Raw genomic sequence first — 24,475 nt, 5'->3', positions numbered from 1 at the left:
TTCTTGTTCTCTTTTGCCCATTTTTATTTAAGTTTTAGAGCAAAGTGTAAAAATCATTTCTTGGGTAACTAATAATAATTTCAAATTTGTGTGTAGGCAACAGTGTGTTTCTTATTGGCAAAAAAAGTTGGGTTTTACTTGAAAAACTTGAAAAAAAAGAAAAAAATTTCAAAAAAAATGGGGGACCGCCCGAATTGGAGGCTTGGCCTCCAATTTGGATGGTCCCCCATTTTTTCTGGCCGCCACAAAATCTGTTTTTTTTTCGTCATTTTAAGCCTATTTCCAGAATCCAGAGACTCCTCCAGTATAAATTGTGACTTGTTTTAGCTTTTGTCCTGATAAAACTTTGCTCAACTGTAAACGTTAAGGCTGGTTAAGGCAAAGCTTACGTTGCAAGCTTTAGTCTTTTGAAAGCGTCAATGGCTCCATATTTATAGTGAAGTTATCACTGTGTGTGTTTTTGATCCATTTCAGAATTGTTGGCCTAGGTCTCTTGCGATAAGGTCCATCTTCTGTATCCAAAATTTATTTTTCTTGTTCTCTTTTGCCCATTTTTATATAAGTTTTGCAGCAAAGTGTAAAAATCATTTCTTGGGTTACTAATAATAATTTCAAATTTGTGTGTAGGCAACAGTGTGCTTCTTATTGGCAAAAAAAGTTGGGTTTTACTTGAAAAACTTGAAAAAAAAAGAAAAAAATTTCAAAAAAAATGGGGACCGCCGGAATTGGAGGCTTGGCCTCCAATTTGGGATGGTCCCCCATTTTCTTTGGCCGCAATGAAAACTTCTATTTGTGTTTGTCATTTTATGCCTATTTCCAGAAACCAGAGACTCCTCCAGTATAAATTGTGACTTGTTTTAGCTTTTGTCCTGATAAAACTTTGCTCAAATGTAAACGTTAAGGCTGGTTAAGGCAAAGCTTATGTTGCAAGCTTTAGTCTTTTGAAAGCGTCAATGGCTCCATATTTATAGTGAAGTTATCACTGTGTGTGTTTTTGATCCATTTCAGAATTGTTGGCCTAGGTCTCTTGCGATAAGGTCCATCTTTTGTATCCAAAATTTATTTTTCCTGTTCTCTTTTGCCGATTTTTATTTAAGTTTTGCAGCAAAGTGTAAAAATCATTTTTTGGGTTACTAATAATAATTTCAAATTTGTGTGTAGGCAACAGTGTGCTTCTTATTGGCAAAAAAAAGCTGGGTTTTACTTGAAAAACTTGAAAAAAAAGAAAAAAATTTCAAAAAAAAATGGGGGACCGCCCGAATTGGAGGCTTGGCCTCCAATTTGGATGGTCCCCCATTTTTTCTGGCCGCCATAAAATCTGCTATTTTTTTCGTCATTTTAAGCCTATTTTCAGAATCCAGAGACTCCTCCAGTATAAATTGTGACTTGTTTTAGCTTTTGTCCTGATAAAACTTTGCTCAACTGTAAACGTTAAGGCTGGTTAAGGCAAAGCTTATGTTGCAAGCTTTAGTCTTTTGAAAGCGTCAATGGCTCCGTATTTATAGTGAAGTTATCACTGTGTGTGTTTTTGATCCATTTCAGAATTGTTGGCCTAGGTCTCTTGCGATAAGGTCCATCTTTTGTATCCAAAATTTATTTTTCTTGTTCTCTTTTGCCGATTTTTATTTAAGTTTTGCAGCAAAGTGTAAAAATCATTTTTTGGGTTACTAATAATAATTTCAAATTTGTGTGTAGGCAACAGTGTGCTTCTTATTGGCAAAAAAAGCTGGGTTTTACTTGAAAAACTTGAAAAAAAAAGAAAAAATTTCAAAAAAAATGGGGGACCGCCCGAATTGGAGGCTTGGCCTCCAATTTGGGATGGTCCCCCATTTTCTTTGGCCGCAATAAAAACTTCTTTTTGTGTCTGTCATTTTATGCCTATTTCCAGAAACCAGAGACTCCTCCAGTATAAATTGTGACTTGTTTTAGCTTTTGTCCTGATAAAACTTTGCTCAAATGTAAACGTTAAGGCTGGTTAAGGCAAAGGTTATGTTGCAAGCTTTAGTCTTTTGAAAGCGTCAATGGCTCCATATTTATAGTGAAGTTATCACTGTGTGTGTTTTTGATCCATTTCAGAATTGTTGGCCTAGGTCTCTTGCGATAAGGTCCATCCAAAATTTATTTTTCTTGTTCTCTTTTGCCGATTTTTATTTAAGTTTTGCAGCAAAGTGTAACAATCATTTCTTGGGTTACTAATAAAAATTTCAAATTTGTGTGTAGGCAACAGTGTGCTTCTTATTGGCAAAAAAGCTGGGTTTTACTTGAAAAACTTGAAAAAAAAAGAAAAAATTTTAAAAAAAAATGGGGGACCGCCAGAATTGGAGGCTTGGCCTCCAATTTGGCCGCCATAAAATCTGGCCGCCAGAAAAAAATTTTTCTGGCCGCCATAAAATCTGCTATTTTTTTCGTCATTTTAAGCCTATTTCCAGAATCCAGAGACTCCTCCAGTATAAATTGTGACTTGTTTTAGCTTTTCTCCTGATAAAACTTTGCTCAACTGTAAACGTTAAGGCTGGTTAAGGCAAAGCTTATGTTGCAAGCTTTAATCTTTTGAAAGCGTCAATGGCTCCGTATTTATAGTGAACTTATCAGTGTGTGTGTTTTTGATCGATTTCAGAATTGTTAGCCTAGGTCTTTTGCGATTAGGTCCATCTTTTGTATCCAAAATTTTTTTTCTTGTTCTCTTTTGCCCATTTTTATTTAAGTTTTGCAGCAAAGTGTAAAAATCATTTCTTGGGTTACTAATAATAATTTCATATTTGTGTGTAGGCAACAGTGTGCTTCTTATTGGCAAAAAAAGTTGGGTTTTACTTGAAAAACTTGAAAAAAAAGAAAAAAATTTCAAAAAAAAATGGGGGACCGCCGGAATTGGAAGCTTGGCCTCCAATTTGGGATGGTCCCCCATTTTCTTTGGCCGCAATAAAATTTCTATTTGTGTTTGTCATTTTATGCCTATTTAAGGCTGGTTAAGGCAAAGCTTATGTTGCAAGCTTTAGTCTTTTGAAAGCGTCAATGGCTCCATATTTATAGTGAAGTTATCACTGTGTGTGTTTTTGATCCATTTCAGAATTGTTGGCCGGAATTGGAGGCTTGGCCTCCAATTTGGGATGGTCCCCCATTTTCTTTGGCCGCAATAAAAACTTCTATTTGTGTTTGTCATTTTATGCCCGTTAAGGCTGGTTAAGGCAAAGCTTATGTTGCAAGCTTTAGTCCAATTTGGGATGGTCCCCCATTTTCTTTGGCCGCAATAAAAACTTCTATTTGTGTTTGTCATTTTATGCCTATTTCCAGAAACCAGAGACTCCTCCAGTATAAATTGTGACTTGTTTTAGCTTTTGTCCTGATAAAACTTTGCTCAACTGTAAACGTTAAGGCTGGTTAAGGCAAAGCTTATGTTGCAAGCTTTAATCTTTTGAAGGGCGCCAATGGCTCCGTATTTATAGTGAAGTTATCACTGTGTGTGTTTTTGATCGATTTCAGAATTGTTGGCCTAGGTCTCTTGCGATTAGGTCCATCTTTTGTATCCAAAATTTATATTTCTTGTTCTCTTTTGCCCATTTTTATTTAAGTTTTGCAGCAAAGTGTAAAAATCATTTCTTGGGTTACTAATAATAATTTCAAATTTGTGTGTAGGCAACAGTGTGCTTCTTATTGGCAAAAAAAGTCGGGTTTTACTTGAAAAACTTGAAAAAAAAAGAAAAAAATTTCAAAAAAATGGGGGAACGCCCGAATTGGAGGCTTGGCCTCCAATTTGGATGGTCCCCCATTTTTTCTGGCCGCCATAAAATCTGCTATTTTTTTCGTCATTTTAAGCCTATTTCCAGAATCCAGAGACTCCTCCAGTATAAATTGTGACTTGTTTTAGCTTTTGTCCTGATAAAACTTTGCTCAACTGTAAACGTTAAGGCTGGTTAAGGCAAAGCCTATGTTGCAAGCTTTAGTCTTTTGAAAGCGTCAATGGCTCCATATTTATAGTGAAGTTATCACTGTGTGTGTTTTTGATCCATTTCAGAATTGTTGGCCTAGGTCTCCTGCGATAAGGTCCATCTTTTGTATCCAAAATTTATTTTTCTTGTTCTCTTTTGCCCATTTTTATTTAAGTTTTGCAGCAAAGTGTAAAAATCATTGCTTGGGTTACTAATAATAATTTCAAATTTGTGTGTAGGCAACAGTGTGCTTCTTATTGGCAAAAAAAGTTGGGTTTTACTTGAAAAACTTGAAAAAAAAAGAAAAAAATTTCAAAAAAATGGGGGAACGCCCGAATTGGAGGCTTGGCCTTCAATTTGGATGGTCCCCCATTTTTTCTGGCCGCCATAAAATCTGCTATTTTATTCGTCATTTTAAGCCTATTTCCAGAATCCAGAGACTCCTCCAGTATAAATTGTGACTTGTTTTAGCTTTTGTCCTGATAAAACTTTGCTCAACTGTAAACGTTAAGGCTGGTTAAGGCAAAGCCTATGTTGCAAGCTTTAGTCTTTTGAAAGCGTCAATGGCTCCATATTTATAGTGAAGTTATCACTTTGTGTGTTTTTGATCCATTTCAGAATTGTTGGCCTAGGTCTCCTGCGATAAGGTCCATCTTTTGTATCCAAAATTTATTTTTCTTGTTCTCTTTTGCCCATTTTTATTTAAGTTTTGCAGCAAAGTGTAAAAATCATTGCTTGGGTTACTAATAATAATTTCAAATTTGTGTGTAGGCAACAGTGTGCTTCTTATTGGCAGAAAAAAGTTGGATTTTACTTGAAAAACTTGAAAAAAAAAAAGAAAAAAATTTCAAAAAAAAAATGGGGGACCGCCGGAATTGGAGGCTTGGCCTCCAATTTGGGATGGTCCCCCATTTTCTTTGGCCGCAATAAAAACTTCTGTTTGTGTTTGTCATTTCATGCCTATTTCCAGAAACCAGAGACTCCTCCAGTATAAATTGTGACTTGTTTTAGCTTTTGTCCTGATAAAACTTTGCTCAACTGTAAACGTTAAGGCTGGTTAAGGCAAAGCTTATGTTGCAAGCTTTAGTCTTTTGAAAGCGTCAATGGCTCCATATTTATAGTGAAGTTATCACTGTGTGTGTTTTTGATCCATTTCAGAATTGTTGGCCTAGGTCTCTTGCGATAAGGTCCATCTTTTGTATCCAAAAATTATTTTTCTTGTTCTCTTTTGCCCATTTTTATTTAAGTTTTGCAGCAAAGTGTAAAAATCATTTCTTGGGTTACTAATAATAATTTCAAATTTGTGTGTAGGCAACAGTGTGCTTCTTATTGGCAAAAAAAGTTGGGTTTTACTTGAAAAAATTGAAAAAAAAAGAAAAAAATTTCAAAAAAAAATGGGGGACCGCCGGAATTGGAGGCTTGGCCTCCAATTTGGGATGGTCTCCCATTTTCTTTGGCCGCAATAAAAACTTCTATTTGTGTTTGTCATTTCATGCCTATTTCCAGAAACCAGAGACTCCTCCAGTATAAATTGTGACTTGTTTTAGCTTTTGTCCTGATAAAACTTTGCTCAACTGTAAACGTTAAGGCTGGTTAAGGCAAAGCTTATGTTGCAAGCTTTAGTCTTTTGAAAGCGTCAATGGCTCCATATTTTTAGTGAAGTTATCACTGTGTGTGTTTTTGATCCATTTCAGAATTGTTGGCCTAGGTCTCTTGCGATAAGGTCCATCTTTTGTATCCAAAATTTATTTTTCTTGTTCTCTTTTGCCCATTTTTATTTAAGTTTTGCAGCAAAGTGTAAAAATCATTTCTTGGGTTACTAATAATAATTTCAAATTTGTGTGTAGGCAACAGTGTGCTTCTTATTGGCAAAAAAAAGTTGGGTTTTACTTGAAAAACTTGAAAAAAAAAGAAAAAAATTTCAAAAATTGGGGGACCGCCCGAATTGGAGGCTTGGCCTCCAATTTGGATGTTCCCCCATTTTTTCTGGCCGCCATAAACTCTGCTATTTTTTTCGTCAATTTAAGCCTATTTCCAGAATCCAGAGACTCCTCCAGTATAAATTGTGACTTGTTTTAGCTTTTGTCCTGATAAAACTTTGCTCAACTGTAAACGTTAAGGCTGGTTAAGGCAAAGCTTATGTTGCAAGCTTTAGTCTTTTGAAAGCGTCAATGGCTCCATATTTATAATGAAGTTATCACTGTGTGTGTTTTTGATCCATTTCAGAATTGTTGGCCTAGGTCTCTTGCGATAAGGTCCATCTTTTGTATCCAAAATTTATTTTTCTTGTTCTCTTTTGCCCATTTTTATTTAAGTTTTGCAGCAAAGTGTAAAAATCATTTCTTGGGTTACTAATAATAATTTCAAATTTGTGTGTAGGCAAGAGTGTGCTTCTTATTGGCAAAAAAAAGTTGGGTTTTACTTGAAAAACTTGAAAAAAAAAGAAAAAAATTTCAAAAAAAAAATGGGGGACCGCCCGAATTGGAGGCTTGGCCTCCAATTTGGATGGTCCCCCATTTTTTCTGGCCGCCATAAAATCTGCTATTTTTTTTGTCATTTTAAGCCTATTTCCAGAATCCAGAGACTCCTCCAGTATAAATTGTGACTTGTTTTATCTTTTGTCCTGATATAACTTTGCTCAACTGTAAACGTTAAGGCTGGTTAAGGCAAAGCTTATATTGCAAGCTTTAGTCTTTTGAAAGCGTCAATGGCTCCATATTTTTAGTGAAGTTATCACTGTGTGTGTTTTTGATCCATTTCAGAATTGTTGGCCTAGGTCTCTTGCGATAAGGTCCATCTTTTGTATCCAAAATTTATTTTTCTTGTTCTCTTTTGCCCATTTTTATTTAAGTTTTGCAGCAAAGTGTAAAAATCATTTCTTGGGTTACTAATAATAATTTCAAATTTGTGTGTAGGCAACAGTGTGCTTCTTATTGGCAAAAAAAGTTGGGTTTTACTTGAAAAACTTGAAAAAAAAAAGAAAAAAATTTCAAAAAAAAAATGGGGGACCGCCGGAATTGGAGGCTTGGCCTCCAAATTGGGATGGTCCCCCATTTTCTTTGGCCGCAATAAGAACTTCTATTTGTGTTTGTCATTTTATGCCTATTTCCAGAATCCAGAGACTCCTCCAGTATAAATTGTGACTTGTTTTAGCTTTTGTACTGATAAAACTTTGCTCAACTGTAAACGTTAAGGCTGGTTAAGGCAAAACTTATGTTGCAAGCTTTAATCTTTTGAAAGCGTCAATGGCTCCGTATTTATAGTGAAGTTATCACTGTGTGTGTTTTTGATCGATTTCAGAATTGTTGGCCTAGGTCTCTTGCGATTAGGTCCATCTTTTGTATCCAAAATTTATTTTTCTTGTTCTCTTTTGCCCATTTTTATTCAAGTTTTGCAGCAAAGTGTAAAAATCATTTCTTGGGTTACTAATAATAATTTCAAATTTGTGTGTAGGCAACAGTGTGCTTCTTTTTGGCAAAAAAAGTTGGGTTTTACTTGAAAAACTTGAAAAAAAAAGAAAAAAATTTCAAAAAGAATGGGGGACCGCCCGAATTGGAGGCTTGGCCTCCAATTTGGATGGTCCCCCATTTTTTCTGGCCGCCAAAAAATTTGCTTTTTTTTCGTCGTTTTAAGCCTATTTCCAGAATCCAGAGACTCCTCCAGTATAAATTGTGACTTGTTTTAGCTTTTGTCCTGATAAAATTTTGCTCAACTGTAAACGTTAAGGCTGGTTAAGGCAAAGCTTATGTTGCAAGCTTTAGTCTTTTGAAAGCGTCAATGGCTCCATATTTATATTGAAGTTATCACTGTGTGTGTTTTTGATCCATTTCAGAGTTGTTGGCCTAGGTCTCTTGCGATAAGGTCCATCTTTTGTAACCAAAATTTATTTTTCTTGTTCTCTTTTGCCCATTTTTATTCAAGTTTTGCAGCAAAGTGTAAAAATCATTTCTTGGGTTACTAATAATAATTTCAAATTTGTGTGTAGGCAACAGTGTGCTTCTTATTGACAAAAAAAAGTTGGGTTTTACTTGAAAAACTTGAAAAAAGAAGAAAAAAATTTCAAAAAAAATGGTGGACCGCCGGAATTGGAGGCTTGGCCTCCAATTTGGGATGGTCCCCCATTTTCTTTGGCCGCAATAAAAACTTCTATTTGTGTTTGTCATTTTATGCCTATTTCCAGAAACCAGAGACTCCTCCAGTATAAATTGTGACTTGTTTTAGCTTTTGTCCTGATAAAACTTTGCTCAACTGTAAACGTTAAGGCTGGTTAAGGCAAAGCTTATGTTGCAAGCTTTAATCTTTTGAAAGCGTCAATGGCTCCGTATTTATAGTGAAGTTATCACTGTGTGTGTTTTTGATCGCTTTCAGAATTGTTGGCCTAGGTCTCTTGCGATTAGGTCCATCTTTTGTATCCAAAATTTATTTTTCTTGTTCTCTTTTGCCCATTTTTATTTAAGTTTTGCAGCAATGTGTAAAAATCATTTCCTGGGTTACTAATAATAATTTCAAATTTGTGTGTAGGCAACAGTGTGCTTCTTATTGGCAAAAAAAGTTGGGTTTTACTTGAAAAACTTGAAAAAAAAAGAAAAAATTTTCAAAAAAAATGGGGGACCGCCCGAATTGGAGGCTTGGCCTCCAATTTGGATGGTCCCCCATTTTTTCCGCTCGCCATAAAATCTGCTATTTTTTTCGTCATTTTAAGCCTATTTCCAGAATCCAGAGACTCCTCCAGTATAAATTGTGACTTGTTTTAGCTTTTGTCCTGATAAAACTTTGCTCAACTGTAAACGTTAAGGCTGGTTAAGGCAAAATTTATGTTGCAAGCTTTAGTCTTTTGAAAGCGTCAATGGCTCCATATTTATAGTGAAATTATCACTGTGTGTGTTTTTGATCCATTTCAGAATTGTTGGCCTAGGTCTCTTGCGATAAGTTCGATCTTTTGTATCCAAAATTTATTTTTCTTGTTCTCTTTTGCCCATTTTTATTTAAGTTTTGCAGCAATGTGTAAAAATCATTTCTTGGGTTACTAATAATAATTTCAAATTTGTGTGTAGGCAACAGTGTGCTTCTTATTGGCAAAAAAAGTTGGGTTTTACTTGAAAAACTTGAAAAAAAAAGAAAAAAATTTCAAAAAAATGGGGGACCGCCCGAATTGGAGGCTTGGCCTCCAATTTGGATGGTCCCCCATTTTTTCCGCTCGCCATAAAATCTGCTATTTTTTTCGTCATTTTAAGCCTATTTCCAGAATCCAGAGACTCCTCCAGTATAAATTGTGACTTGTTTTAGCTTTTGTCCTGATGAAACTTTGCTCAACTGTAAACGTTAAGGCTGGTTAAGGCAAAATTTATGTTGCAAGCTTTAGTCTTTTGAAAGCGTCAATGGCTCCATATTTATAGTGAAATTATCACTGTGTGTGTTTTTGATCCATTTCAGAATTGTTGGCCTAGGTCTCTTGCGATAAGGTTGATCTTTTGTATCCAAAATTTATTTTTCTTGTTCTCTTTTGCCCATTTTTATTTAAGTTTTGCAGCAAAGTATAAAAATCATTTCCTGGGTTACTAATAATAATTTCAAATTTGTGTGTAGGCAACAGTTTGCTTCTTATTGGCAAAAAAGTTGGGTTTTACTTGAAAGACTTGAAAAAAGAAGAAAAAAATTTCAAAAAAAATGGGGGACCGCCGGAATTGGAGGCTTGGCCTCCAATTTGGGATGGTCCCCCATTTTCTTTGGCCGCAATAAAAACTTCTATTTGTGTTTGTCATTTTATGCCTATTTCCAGAAACCAGAGACTCCTCCAGTATAAATTGTGACTTGTTTTAGCTTTTGTCCTGATAAAACTTTGCTCAACTGTAAACGTTAAGGCTGGTTAAGGCAAAATTTATGTTGCAAGCTTTAGTCTTTTGAAAGCGTCAATGGCTCCATATTTATAGTGAAATTATCACTGTGTGTGTTTTTGATCCATTTCAGAATTGTTGGCCTAGGTCTCTTGCGATAAGGTCGATCTTTTGTATCCAAAATTTATTTTTCTTGTTCTCTTTTGCCCATTTTTATTTAAGTTTTGCAGCAATGTGTAAAAATCATTTCTTGGGTTACTAATAATAATTTCAAATTTGTGTGTAGGCAACAGTGTGCTTCTTATTGGCAAAAAAAGTTGGGTTTTACTTGAAAAACTTGAAAAAAAAGAAAAAAATTTCAAAAAAATGGGGGACCGCCCGAATTGGAGGCTTGGCCTCCAATTTGGATGGTCCCCCATTTTTTCCGCTCGCCATAAAATCTGCTATTTTTTTCGTCATTTTAAGCCTATTTCCAGAATCCAGAGACTCCTCCAGTATAAATTGTGACTTGGTTTAGCTTTTGTCCTGATAAAACTTTGCTCAACTGTAAACGTTAAGGCTGGTTAAGGCAAAATTTATGTTGCAAGCTTTAGTCTTTTGAAAGCGTCAATGGCTCCATATTTATAGTGAAATTATCACTGTGTGTGTTTTTGATCCATTTCAGAATTGTTGGCCTAGGTCTCTTGCGATAAGGTTGATCTTTTGTATCCAAAATTTATTTTTCTTGTTCTCTTTTGCCCATTTTTATTTAAGTTTTGCAGCAAAGTGTAAAAATCATTTCCTGGGTTACTAATAATAATTTCAAATTTGTGTGTAGGCAACAGTTTGCTTCTTATTGGCAAAAAAAGTTGGGTTTTACTTGAAAGACTTGAAAAAAGAAGAAAAAAATTTCAAAAAAAATGGGGGACCGCCGGAATTGGAGGCTTGGCCTCCAATTTGGGATGGTCCCCCATTTTCTTTGGCCGCAATAAAAACTTCTATTTGTGTTTGTCGTTTTATGCCTATTTCCAGAAACCAGAGACTCCTCCAGTATAAATTGTGACTTGTTTTAGCTTTTGTCCTGATAAAACTTTGCTCAACTGTGAACGTTAAGGCTGGTTAAGGCAAAGCTTATGTTGCAAGCTTTAATCTTTTGAAAGCGTCAATGGCTCCGTATTTATAGTGAAGTTATCACTGTGTGTGTTTTTGATCGATTTCAGAATTGTTGGCCTAGGTCTCTTGCGATTAGGTCCATCTTTTGTATCCAAAATTTATTTTTCTTGTTTTCTTTTGCCCATTTTTATTTAAGTTTTGCAGCAAAGTGTAAAAATAATTTCTTGGGTTACTAATAATAATAGTTTCAAATTTGTGTGTAGGCAACAGTTTGCTTCTTATTGGCAAAAAAGTTGGGTTTTATTTGAAAAACTTGAAAAAAGAAGAAAAAAAATTCAAAAAAAATGGGGGACCGCCGGAATTGGAGGCTTGGCCTCCAATTTGGGATGGTCCCCCATTTTCTTTGGCCGCAATAAAAACTTCTATTTGTGTTTGTCATTTTTTGCCTATTTCCAGAAACCAGAGACTCCTCCAGTATAAATTGTGACTTGTTTTAGCTTTTGTCCTGATAAAACTTTGCTCAACTGTGAACGTTAAGGCTGGTTAAGGCAAAGCTTATGTTGCAAGCTTTAATCTTTTGAAAGCGTCAATGGCTCCGTAATTATAGTCAAGTTATCAATGTGTGTGTTTTTGATCGATTTCAGAATTGTTGGCCTAGGTCTCTTGCGATTAGGTCCATCTTTTGTATCCAAAATTTATTTTTCTTGTTCTCTTTTGCCCATTTTTATTTAAGTTTTGCAGCAATGTGTAAAAATCATTTCTTGGGTTACTAATAATAGTTTCAAATTTGTGTGTAGGCAACAGTTTGCTTCTTATTGGCAAAAAAAAGTTGGGTTTTACTTGAAAAACTTGAAAAAAGAAGAAAAAAATTTCAAAAAAAAGGGGACCGCCGGAATTGGAGGCTTGGCCTCCAATTTGGGATGGTCCCCCATTTTCCTTGGCCGCAATAAAAACTTCTATTTGTGTTTGTCATTTTATGCCTATTTCCAGAAACCAGAGACTCCTCCAGTATAAATTGTGACTTGTTTTAGCTTTTGTCCTGATAAAACTTTGCTCAACTGTGAACGTTAAGGCTGGTTAAGGCAAAGCTTATGTTGCAAGCTTTAATCTTTTGAAAGCGTCAATGGCTCCGTATTTATAGTGAACTTATCAGTGTGTGTGTTTTTGATCGATTTCAGAATTGTTGGCCTAGGTCTTTTGCGATTAGGTCCATCTTTTGTATCCAAAATTTTTTTTCTTCTTCTCTTTTGCCCATTTTTATTTAAGTTTTGCAGCAAAGTGTAAAAATCATTTCTTGGGTTACTAATAATAATTTCAAATTTGTGTGTAGGCAACAGTGTGCTTCTTATTGGCAAAAAAAAGTTGGGTTTTACTTGAAAAACTTGAAAAAAAAGAAAAAAATTTCAAAAAAATGGGGGACCGCCCGATTTGGAGGCTTGGCCTCCAATTTGGATGGTCCCCCATTTTTTGTGGCCGCCATAAAAACTTCTATTTGTGTTTGTCATTTTATGCCTATTTCCAGAAAACAGAGACTCCTCCAGTATAAATTGTGACTTGTTTTAGCTTTTGTCCTGATAAAACTTTGCTCAACTGTGAACGTTAAGGCTGGTTAAGGCAAAGCTTATGTTGCAAGCTTTAATCTTTTGAAAGCGTCAATGGCTCCGTATTTATAGTCAAGTTATCACTGTGTGTGTTTTTGATCGATTTCAGAATTGTTGGCCTAGGTCTCTTGCGATTAGCTCCATCTTTTGTATCCAAAATTTATTTTTCTTGTTCTCTTTTGCCCATTTTTATTTAAGTTTTGCAGCAATGTGTAAAAATCATTTCTTGGGTTACTAATAATAATTTCAAATTTGTGTGTAGGGAACAGTTTGCTTCTTATTGGCAAAAAAAAGTTGGGTTTTACTTGAAAAACTTGAAAAAAGAAGAAAAAATTTCAAAAAAAAGGGGGACCGCCGGAATTGGAGGCTTGGCCTCCAATTTGGGATGGTCCCCCATTTTCCTTGGCCGCAATAAAAACTTCTATTTGTGTTTGTCATTTTATGCCTATTTCCAGAAACCAGAGACTCCTCCAGTATAAATTGTGACTTGTTTTAGCTTTTGTCCTGATAAAACTTTGCTCAACTGTGAACGTTAAGGCTGGTTAAGGCAAAGCTTATGTTGCAAGCTTTAATCTTTTGAAAGCGTCAATGGCTCCGTATTTATAGTGAACTTATCACTGTGTGTGTTTTTGATCGATTTCAGAATTGTTGGCCTAGGTCTTTTGCGATTAGGTCCATCTTTTGTATCCAAAATTTATTTTTCTTGTTCTCTTTTGCCCACTTTTATTTAAGTTTTGCAGCAAAGTGTAAAAATCATTTCTTGGGTTACTAATAATAATTTCAAATTTGTGTGTAGGCAACAGTGTGCTTCTTATTGGCAAAAAAAGTTGGATTTTACTTGAAAAACTTGAAAAAAAAAAGAAAAAAATTTCAAAAAAATGGGGGACCGCCCGAATTGGAGGCTTGGCCTCCAATTTGGATGGTCCCCCATTTTTTCTGGCCGCCATAAAATCTGCTATTTTTTTCGTCATTTTAAGCCTATTTCCAGAATTCAGAGACTCCTCCAGTATAAATTGTAACTTGTTTTAGCTTTTGTCCTGATAAAACTTTGCTCAACTGTAAACGTTAAGGCTGGTTAAGGCAAAGCTTATGTTGCAAGCTTTAGTCTTTTGAAAGCGTCAATGGCTCCATATTTATAGTGAAGTTATCACTGTGTGTGTTTTTGATCCGTTTGAGAATTGTTGGCCTAGGTCTCTTGCGATGAGGTCCATCTTTTGTATCCAAAATTTATTTTTCTTGTTCTCTTTTGCCCATTTTTTATTAAGTTTTGCAGCAAAGTGTAAAAATCATTTCTTGGGTTACTAATAATAATTTCAAATTTGTGTGTAGGCAACAGTGTGCTTCTTATTGGCAAAAAAAGTTGGGTTTTACTTGAAAAACTTGAAAAAAAAGAAAAAAATTTCAAAAAAATGGGGGACCTCCCGAATTGGAGGCTTAGCCTCCAATTTGGATGGTCCCCCAGTTTTTCTGGCCGCCATAAAATCTGCTATTTTTTTCGTCATTTTAAGCCTATTTCCAAAATCCAGAGACTCCTCCAGTATAAATTGTGACTTGGTTAGCTTTTGTCCTGATAAAACTTTGCTCAACTGTAAACGTTAAGGTTGATTTAGGCAAAGCTTATGTTGCATGCTTTAATCTTTTGTAATCGTCAATGCTCCATATTTATAGTGAAGTTATCGATTTATTCTATTGAGACAACAAGAAAGGCTGCTTTTTGCTGTCAAATTTTACAAATCGTTTCTTCTCGTTTTCGTCCAATTGACCTCAAATTTTGGTAATAGCTGTATTTTTTGCTTCAGAAACGTTGTTTTGATCCGTTCGACAACTTCACTACCTCTTAAATAACAATTGCAAAACCTCAGCGTTTTAAACTTGGCATTTTGTGGGTCATTAATTTGTCTTTTTCCTAGACATATCTGTAAGCCTGGCGCAAGTTCAAAAACCTCACCATTACCCATATTTCACTTTCCGGCCAAAATTGAAAAAAGCACTTTTTTTGTCTCAAAAATAATTAGAGGAAGTATTTGATTCGTAATTTTTTTTTAAAAATCCTGAGAAACAGAATAGGGTGTTGAGTTTTAACAAAAACAAAGTTAAACAGCTTCAAGTGTGGTTCAATTTTGTATATATTGTTTTAACAACTGTGCAGATTTTGGCAATTTTCTTGCCGATTTTGATTTGCTTTTATTCGAAAAATGGTTTCTCGATGCCCAGAAAGAGTTTGAGTAAAACTTAAAAGATTTTGTTGATCAGAAAAATGAAAACACTATAATTTTTTTCGTTTTTTACTATTGCTGTTGTAGAATTGTTTTCTGACGCATTCGGTTTTTTTCTGTTTTTTTTAAAATTTTTTATCGAGTTTAGTTTTGGCCAATATGGAGAGGATTCTTCAAAAATAAACTAGTTCCAAGGAATAGTACGATTTTAGTTCATTCTTCTTTAGGGAAAAACGTTTTTGAAATGGCCAAACGAACATCTCGAACAAGTTACCCATTTTAAAAAAAATTGATTATCAGAGAAACGTGCTTTAAAAGGTTTTTTCAATAGATTTTGCCAGTTGCACACAGAGACACTAAAATATTATTTTGTTTATTTCATTTAGACAATTGGAACAACTTCTTTCTGCTATCAAATTATTCAAATAGTTTTTTCTCATAGTCGTCCAACTGACCTCAAATTTTTGTAATAGCCGTTTTTTTTGCTTCAGAAGCGTTGTTTTGATGCATTCTATAAATTAACTTCCTCTCAGATAACAATTGAAAGACCTCAGCGTTTTAGAGTTGGCGTTTTTGGATCATTATATTGTTTTTTTGTAGACATTTCTGTAACCCTGGCGCATTTGAGTTCAAAAACCTCACCATTACCCATATTCCACTTTTTGACCAAAATTGAAAAAAGTACTTTTTTTGTCAATTTCAAAAAAATGGGGGACCTCCCGAATTGGAGGCTTAGCCTCCAATTTGGATGGTCCCCCAGTTTTTCTGGCCGCCATAAAATCTGCTATTTTTTTCGTCATTTTAAGCCTATTTCCAGAATCCAGAGACTCCTCCAGTATAAATTCTGTTTTTTTTTAAAATTTTTTATCGAGTTTAGTTTTGGCCAATATGGAGAGGATTCTTCAAAAATAAACTAGTTCCAAGGAATAGTACGATTTTAGTTCATTCTTCTTTAGGGAAAAACGTTTTTGAAATGGCCAAACGAACATCTCGAACAAGTTACCCATTTAAAAAAAAATTGATTATCAGAGAAACGTGCTTTAAAAGGTTTTTTCAATAGATTTTGCCAGTTGCACACAGAGACACTAAAATATTATTTTGTTTATTTCATTTAGACAATTGGAACAACTTCTTTCTGCTATCAAATTATTCAAATAGTTTTTTCTCATATTCGTCCAACTGACCTCAAATTTTTGTAATAGCCGTTTTTTTTGCTTCAGAAGCGTTGTTTTGATGCATTCTATAAATTAACTTCCTCTCAGATAACAATTGAAAGACCTCAGCGTTTTAGAGTTGGCGTTTTTGGATCATTATATTGTTTTTTTGTAGACATTTCTGTAACCCTGGCGCATTTGAGTTCAAAAACCTCACCATTACCCATATTCCACTTTTTGACCAAAATTGAAAAAAGTACTTTTTTTGTCTCAAAAATAATTAGAGGAAGGAATTGATCCATAATTGTTTGATAAAAATCCTGAGAAACAGAATAGTGCGTTGAGTTTTAACAAAAACAAAGTTAAACAGCCTCAAGTGTGGTTCAATTTTGTATATGTTGTTTTAACAACTGTGCAGATTTTGGCAATTTTCTTGCGAATTTTGGTTTGTTTTTATTCGAAAAATGGTTTCTCGATACCCCGAAAGAGTTTGAGTAAAATTTAAAAGATTTCGTTGATCAGAAAAATGAAAAGACTATAACTTTTTTCGTTTTTTACTTTTGCTGTCGTAGAATTGTTTTCTGACGCATTAGGTTTTTTCTGTTTTTTTTAAAATTTTTTATAGAGTTTAGTTTTGGCCAATATGGAGAGGTCTTTTCAAAAATAAACTAGTTCCAAAGAATAGTACGATTGTAGTTCATTCTTCTTTAGGGAAAGACTTTTTTGAAATGGCCAAATGAACATCTCGAACATGGTACCCATTTTAAAAAAAATTGATTATCAGAGAAACGTGCTTTAAAAGGTTTTTTCAATAGGTTTTGCAACCTGCACACAGAGACACTAAAATATTATTTTGTTTATTTCATTTAAACAATTGGAAAAACTTCTTTCTGCTATCAAATTTTTCAAATATTTTTTTCTCATTTTTGTCCAACCGACCTCAAATTTTGGTGATAGCTGTTTTTCATGCTTCAGAAGCGTTGTTTTGATGCATGCCATAACTTAAATTCCTCTCAGATAACAATTGAAAGACCTCAGCGTTTTAGAATTGGCGTTTTTAGATCAATATATTGTTTTTTTTTGTAGACATTTCCGTAACCCTTGCTCATTTGACTTCAAAATTCTCACCGTTACCCATTTTGCACTTTCGTGCCAAAAAAAAAATTTGAGTAGAAAAATTATTTATATATTGATTTCTGAACCAATTTTCATACTGATCATTTAGAGATCACTAGATTTGCTTTTCAAAAAATCATTCTTTGGATAAGGAAACGGTCGAAATCAAGGATTTCCCGACAACACATAAAAAAAAATATCTTGTGTTTTTTTAGAATTTGGGGTTGTTTTTGAACAACTTTTTTGCCTGAATTTGTATTTTCTAATAAGAAATTTGAAACGCAGCATTTTTAGTTTATGGAAAAGTTAGTTTTCCAACACTAGCACAATCCAGATCGAAATGGCCACAGTTTTTTATGAAAACCCTTTTTTTTAAATTTTCATTTAATATTTTTACACCAGTAAAACATATTTTTTCACTTTTTTACACATGGCCAGCATGTCACCTCCTACTTTTCATCTTTGCGCTTCCAAAAAATTAAATTTGAGGCAAAAATCTGCAATCAATTAAAAAATATCAGAATTGGGCCAAAAATTAACCAAAAACTGTTATCCATATTTGAAGGCCGTTTTTTTTCAAAGTGTTTTTTCTGCTTTTTCACTACATAAAAAGCTCCAGTTTTTTGGGAGGTGGGTTGTCGTACTATTCAGAACTTGCATGCCAAATTTCAGAACTCTGTGGTCATTTATCAAAAATCACCTCATTTCGGATCTGAGGATGTCCAAACGCACTCGACTTAGTCAAACCGATTTCATAGGCCGAAATTTTCACCGTATCTGAAAAAGCTACGTCAAACATTCATAAGAACAAAAATGACAGAAAGTAGTCATACAAGACAGGAACAAAAAAATTTTTTGAAAAAAAGTAGTTTTTCTTAGAGTTTCTTCAATTTTCCTTACTGTTCGGCCAAAAAAGGCACCCTACTCCTATAGCTCAATATCTCAAAGAATACTTAACAGAAATTTAAAAAAATACCTGTTTCAGAAAATAGAGATAAAAATCTATCAATTTACGTTCTATTTTAATGGTCTTTTACTGTTAAAAAGGGAGAAAAACGCTAGAAAAAAAATTAAATTTTTTGAAAGGCTATAGCACGAGCACTACTGGTTTGTTTTTAAGGCCGTTTCGGTAATCGTCAACTGTAGCTCATAATAATCAATCTCAGGGGTTGATTTGAGTTTAAACATCAAAATTGAGGCGGCTCGGACGTTTTCCAGAAACCGCGGCCGCCCTTACCCAAATTGCTCTCTGCTACAGTAGTAGTAGTAGTAGTAGTAGTAGTAGTAGTAGTAGTAGTAGTAGTAGTAGTAGTAGTAGTAGTAGTAGTAGTAGTAGTAGTAGTAGTAGTAGTAGTAGTAGTAGTAGTAGTAGTAGTAGTAGTAGTAGTAGTAGTAGTAGTAGTAGTAGTAGTAGTAGTAGTAGTAGTAGTAGCTGTAGCAGTAGTAGTAGTAGTAGTAGTAGTAGTAGTAATAGTAGTAGTAGTAGTAGTAGTAGTAGTAGTAGTAGTAGTAGTAGTAGTAATAGTAGTAGTAGTAGTAGTAGTAGTAGTAGTAGTAGTAGTAGTAGTAGTAGTAGTAGTAGTAGTAGTAGTAGTAGTAGTAGTAGTAGTAGTAGTAGTAGTAGTAGTAGTAGTAGTAGTAGTAGTAGTAGTAGTAGTAGTAGTAGCTGTAGCAGTAGTAGTAGTAGTAGTAGTAGTAGTAGTAATAGTAGTAGTAGTAGTAGTAGTAGTAGTAGTAGTAGTAGTAGTAGTAGTAATAGTAGTAGTAGTAGTAGTAGTAGTAGTAGTAGTAGTAGTAGTAGTAGTAGTAGTAGTAGTAGTAGTAGTAGTAGTAGTAGTAGTAGTAGTAGTAGTAGTAGTAGTAGTAGTAGTGGTAGTAGTAGCTGTAGTAGTATTAGTAGTAATAGTAGTAGTAGTAGTAATAGTTGTTGTTGTAGTAGTAAAAGTAGTAACGGACTTGAAAGAAGTCATTTTAGAGATTGTGACAAACAAATTTTGTAGTAGAGACTTATTTAACATCCCGCCGAGAAACCTGGGAGATTGAATTGTTCTAGTGAAAACATTTCTACTGTTATCATTGATCATTTTTGAACGGATAAAAAAATTGGCCCAAAATTTTTGCGTTAACGAATTTTTTTTTTGTTTTCAGCTTTTACAATTTTGCTTTTGGCATTGGAAACTTTGCGTGTCATCTATTATCGTGACCTGTTGCAATTTTTCTTTTCATCGATAAATAATTTCCTAAATAGAACAGACCGAAACCCGGGGAGGTCTAATAAATACAATTTTGTATTTTTTCATTTTTATTTGTTCCATTACCTTTTTTTTTAAAATTTTTTTTTGCTTTGCAACTCCCATTTTAATTCTGTTGACAAATTTGAAAAATCAAGGAAATCTTTAATGGAACAAGGAAAAATGTACAAAGGTTGTGTTTCTTTCCTGAGGAAAACGAATCGTCTCAGCATGACGGTACAGTTAAAAATCTGTTTGTCATCCGTATTTGCCCAATAAAGCTTAGAACAATTTTTTACCATGGACAACGTTCCCTTGAGACAGATTATTGCACAAATTTGAGGGCTCAATTTTTCGATCTTTGGATCTTTTCGAGCAAATTGTGTCCAAAATATACCAAAATGCAGCTTTGCCATCATCAACTCTTCTCCGAAAAGTGAAATTGGAGAGCAATGAATAATCATTGCTCGACTCATTCGAAACTATTACTATGCTAATTCATTGTCTGGTCCAATCCCAAAACACAATTTGTTGAATAGGAAGTATCAAAAAATAACATTCATTTCAGAAAGATAAATTGTTAGATCTTTAAAATTTTCTTGCCGCATCTCACATATTTAAATTTCGAACAATGTTCAAGATGTCTACGTTTGAATTTTTCATAATTATTATATGCGAATTAAATTGTTTTAATGATAAATATGTCGAAGTCTAAAAAAAACGACATTATATTTTTCCATTTTCCTAAATTCTTCGTTCGTTACACAAATTTTCTGTTTCCCCTTTTTTTACCACTCGGCCAGTTTTATATTGGCATGATTTTGTTTTTAATTTTGTTTTAATGACGGTTGATTAATTTTGTATTTTGATGTACATAATTTAAAATTTGTCTGTTTTTTTTACTTTTTTAATTCATTCCACTATTCAACGTTTTTTCTACTATTCAACTTTTTTCATTTTTGAGCGCAAAAAATAAACTAGTAATGTGTCCATGTCAGATGAACTGGACGTAGTTTTGGTCTACTGACCTCTGTATCTGGAGCCCATCCTAATAAACCATCCTAATATATGGAGTCAGCAATACCTAATATTAACAAATGTAGTATGTTAAAAAATGTCGAATCCTGCTATAGTGAAAATTTAATACATATAATAGAATATAGTAATACTAACACATGTAGTATGTTACACATTGTCACATCACGCATTAGTAGGATTTTATTACTGATATTTGATTATGCTTGATATTAATACATGTAGTATGTTTAATCGTGTGACGTCCATCGATGGTGCAAATTTGCTACTTGTAATCAACTATACCCAAACCTAATACATTGCGGCGACTATTCCTAATATTATAATATGTTGTCGGCCTACACATGCGTTCGGTTTTCGGCTCTATCTTGCGAAATCTACACATCTCTTAATACATTGGAAAAAGCCTCTCTCGTGGAGGACGCTATAACCATTCTTAATACATGGGTTCGTCACCCGCGGGTGATGGTCGGTCCACCCTGTTACTATTTCCACTCGTTCTTTGGTTTTGAGAGGCGGAGCCGAAGTTCTTGCTTTTGCTGAATTACTTCGTCCTTGACTCTTTAAGCTGTACAACTTTTTTTGCGTAAAATGCAAGCTTTTTAGTTTTTGAATCATCCTCGAATGACTACTAAGAAATGATACGAATTTTTTTTTCATCTGTATAATAAAAACTACCCTTATTATAGAAAATTATGTTGGCCTTGAAAAATCATGGCTGATTCGTCGGACCTGAAACTGAACATTCACTTTTCGTTTACATTTTAAGCTTCTTGCAAGCTTTTTAGTTTTTGAATGATCCTTGCATGACTACTAAGAATTCATACAAATCATTTTTTACTTGTATATTTTGAAAAGAAAAATACAATTTTTTATAGGTTTTTTCGTTTACCTAAGAAAATCATGACTGATTCTTAGGATCCCGAAATTGAATATTTCCTTTTATATTGCAAGATTCTTACAAGCTTTTTAAGTTTTGAGTTATCCTTGCATGTCTACCAAGAATTCATGCAGATCATTTATGACCTATTTAATTTTAAAAGAGAATTATAAAGTTTTTCGTCTTTTATTTTGAGCTTAGAAATTCATGGCTGATTCTTTGGATTCTGAAAATGAACATTCACTTTTTATTCACATTTCAAGCTCCTTACAAGCTTTTTAGTTTTTGAGCGATCCTTGCATGACTACTAAGAGTTTATACAAATCATTTTTTTACCAGTATAATATAAGAAGAAAATTACAATTATTTTAGTCTTTTATTTTGATCTTAGAAAATCATGGCAGGTTGTTTGGCTGCTGAAATCGAACATTTACTTTTCGATTGTATTTCAAGCTTCTTACATTTTTGTATAATCATTGCATGACATGTTTGAGCGTTGATTATTTTTGTATTATCAGTAGCATTGAGTATAACGACTGGAACATTTTCACAGTACGTTTAATTTGTAATGTGATCCTTGCATGACTACGAAGAATTTGTACAAATCATACCTAACCAAGTATGGTTACTACGAGTCATAGATGACTTAGTATAGTTTCCAAGAAACCTGTTCAATGGATGACCCGGGCTGTCAATTGAGCGCACTATTTTGTAATGTTGACTAATTAGATTCAGGTTTGCGGTTGTTTACTAGATCAGCCCTGATTTAGATCAAAACAGGGTGAAATCAAACTTCCACTTGTTGATCAACCCTTTTCCGAAGTCGCACCAACAGTTAAGGAGGTTTAATAAATTAGTTAGTAAATTAATAAGTAACCTTTGACATCATTTAAATTTGTTTCACCCTAGTTCCATTTTGGGTTGTTTATGATAACATCATTTTATTCAGATCTTTTTCTGCTCAGTTTTGTTAAGTTGTTTTAAGTTCAGAACTTTTGACCAACAAAATGAGATTAAGTGGAGTTTTAAAGAGTGTGGCGCCCGTTCCGGGCACAATTCCAAGGCCCCATTTCATTCCACAGTTTGTGAGGAAAACGGATTATGTCAAGCCATTGAGACAACAAGACTACACGATCGACTGCACGCGGTTAGTTTCTCTCAGATCAAAAAATTTGTATCGCAACCGTTAAAAAATGATAGGTGAGATATAGTTGCCGAAATTTGCCGAAATATTTATAAATTATCCATTGTTTTTCGACTGGGGTAGCTAGGGTCCGATCGGAGTCTATTGCGATATGTACCCGGTACACTCCGGTCTGAGCCCACCCTCTTCACGTCCCAATTTCCCAAATATCAAACTTATGTTCGACCTGTCACCCTCCTCTGCGCGACCCAAGTTGGTCAAAACCTCATTCCTGGGAGCTGTTTGTTGAATATTGAAAACAATCAATTTTTTAGAGTTGTTATTAAGAAGAGTAAACTACTTGGTTTCGGTTATTGTTCCGACCCCTCTTGGGGGTGGGGGGAGAACTCTATACTCAAATGGTATTTTGTTCACACAATTTTGACCGATCGATCGTAGAGAGTTTTGAGTGATATCATTAAAAAGCCCATCCAGCGTAGAATATGGACTTCAAATGGTTTTTTTAATTTCGTATATTACAGGGAGTTATCGAGGTTTGAAGTTTTGTGAAAAATAGACGGATTTCCGTGGTTTTATTCACATTTTCTGGAAATTTGCCTAAAATTTCAACAATTTTGCTAAAATTTGTAAAAATTGTTAGCAATAGTACTGTTGATTTTATTTATGGAGACAAAAAATATTGTCTTACCGTTTTGATTTAATTTTTTGGTTAAAATTTTGTCTAAATATTTCAAAATTCAGCCTTTTTCATCAAAAATTGACCCAAATATGCCTCTTTAGTACACTTTGATTGAAGTTGCCTTAAGTACACACCAAAAAACAACAAATACAATCTTTGTAATATACAAAGAGAACTAGTCTTACTTACACTTCAATTGAGAGTAGTCTAGAATCAAAATTTAGCCTCTTTTGCTAACTTTTTGATAATCATTAACGCAGCATTTATTTTTGATCTTAAACTAACAAATTAACGAGATCTAAAGCCTTCGAAACAAATGAGTTTTCTAAATGGACGAAAAGCAATAGAAGCGCAGGTTTTGGTCCAATCGTAGACTATTACAATCCAAAAATAATTCGGATTGTAACCTGACTGTTTTTTTTTTAAAAAATTCGACTTTTCTTATGTTAAGTAAAGAACAGAACACTTCAAATCAAAGCTCGCTGTTGTTAGAGCCAAATAGCTTCGTAAACAGTTCCAAGTAAATTTACATAGTTTATTCACTCGAAAGATTATGGTCGTTGAGACTTCTAAATGTGTTTCCTTATTAACAAAACAGTGGCTTATTGAAATTTGCCACTATTTTTCTCTCAATTTGGTCAACTTGTAGCTCTGTGTCAGCAAAAAAGAATGCTTCGGCTTCCTCTCGTTTTTACTGAATTAAATTTTAATTTTTATTGCGTTACGTTATGGTTTTCTGGCTTTGATACTGCTAGATTTCAAAATGTTTTTGATTGTTTGTTGTTGCCCCTTCTTCACTTTTGTTTCTCGTTTTGTCACATTACCAATCTTGAAAGTTCACATATTACGATATTGGCATTAGAAATAAGGCACAAATATACATATAAAAGTCTTGAAAAGCATAGATTTTGATTTTAGCGGCTTCGCCGTCCCCTTCTCGAAAAATTTAATTTATTTTTTACATTTTTCTTCAACTGTCTTTTGTACTTTGTCTTGTCTTTGGAGTCGTATGAAATTACCTAAATGATGACAGGTCTCAATGGCTTTTCATGGAAAAATAAATGGGCCTTTATTCTGATTTGACAGCTGATGGCTTTCATGCCTTCGTATATAATCTTCACTATCATTTCGGATTTTCAGGTTTTTTGTATTGTCAATTTTTCTCTGAAAAATAGGGGATTTAAAGTTTGTTGCAGTTATTTCTTTTCACTGTTGGGATCCTTTCCGTTTGTGCCCCCCAGTGAGATATGAACACCCCAGTAAGTTGTGCACCCCCAGTTACAGAGACCGTGTCATTACACAGTAAATCATAATGAAAAGTATGGCACGTGCGTCTGGGTGTGGGTAAATAATAAGCGCCCACTAGGCTGGGGGGAGGACAAAAGGACAAGATCCCACTGTTATTGTCTGCAACTATGTTCAAAACTAAATCAATAACGCAAAACCAAATAATTGTTCCTGCTATTGTTGATAGGTAGATTTTTTTTAAGTAGTCTGTTGCCGACTTTTATATGCGCGAAAGCGTCACTTGTTCTTTAAAAAATCTGTTCTTATCGTATAATTTGAT

The 24,475-nt window shown here is 34.2% G+C and overlaps 2 protein-coding genes across 3 annotated transcripts in view; one reads left to right on the top strand and one right to left on the bottom strand.

Moving 5' to 3' along the window:
* LOC142344396 (small ribosomal subunit protein eS19S-like) overlaps positions 1–24,475 on the bottom strand; it is a 416,658-nt gene that overhangs the window by 87,191 nt on the left and 304,992 nt on the right. The gene's annotated exons all lie outside the window — the stretch shown is intronic.
* The window catches only part of LOC142344394 (uncharacterized), a 28,385-nt gene continuing 25,942 nt past the window's right edge, over positions 22,033–24,475 (top strand). The window contains exon 1 of the mRNA XM_075396001.1: positions 22,033–22,232. Within this exon, the coding sequence (XP_075252116.1) occupies positions 22,093–22,232 (140 nt within the window). The 5' untranslated portion in view covers positions 22,033–22,092. The remainder of the gene's footprint in view (positions 22,233–24,475) is intronic.

This window comes from Convolutriloba macropyga, chromosome 8 (genome assembly GCF_964194025.1).
Source record: "Convolutriloba macropyga chromosome 8, txConMacr16.3, whole genome shotgun sequence".
NCBI lineage: Eukaryota > Metazoa > Xenacoelomorpha > Acoela > Convolutidae > Convolutriloba > Convolutriloba macropyga.
The sequence above is the reverse complement of the archived record's forward strand: the minus strand, read 5'-3'. Positions and strand labels throughout refer to the sequence as shown.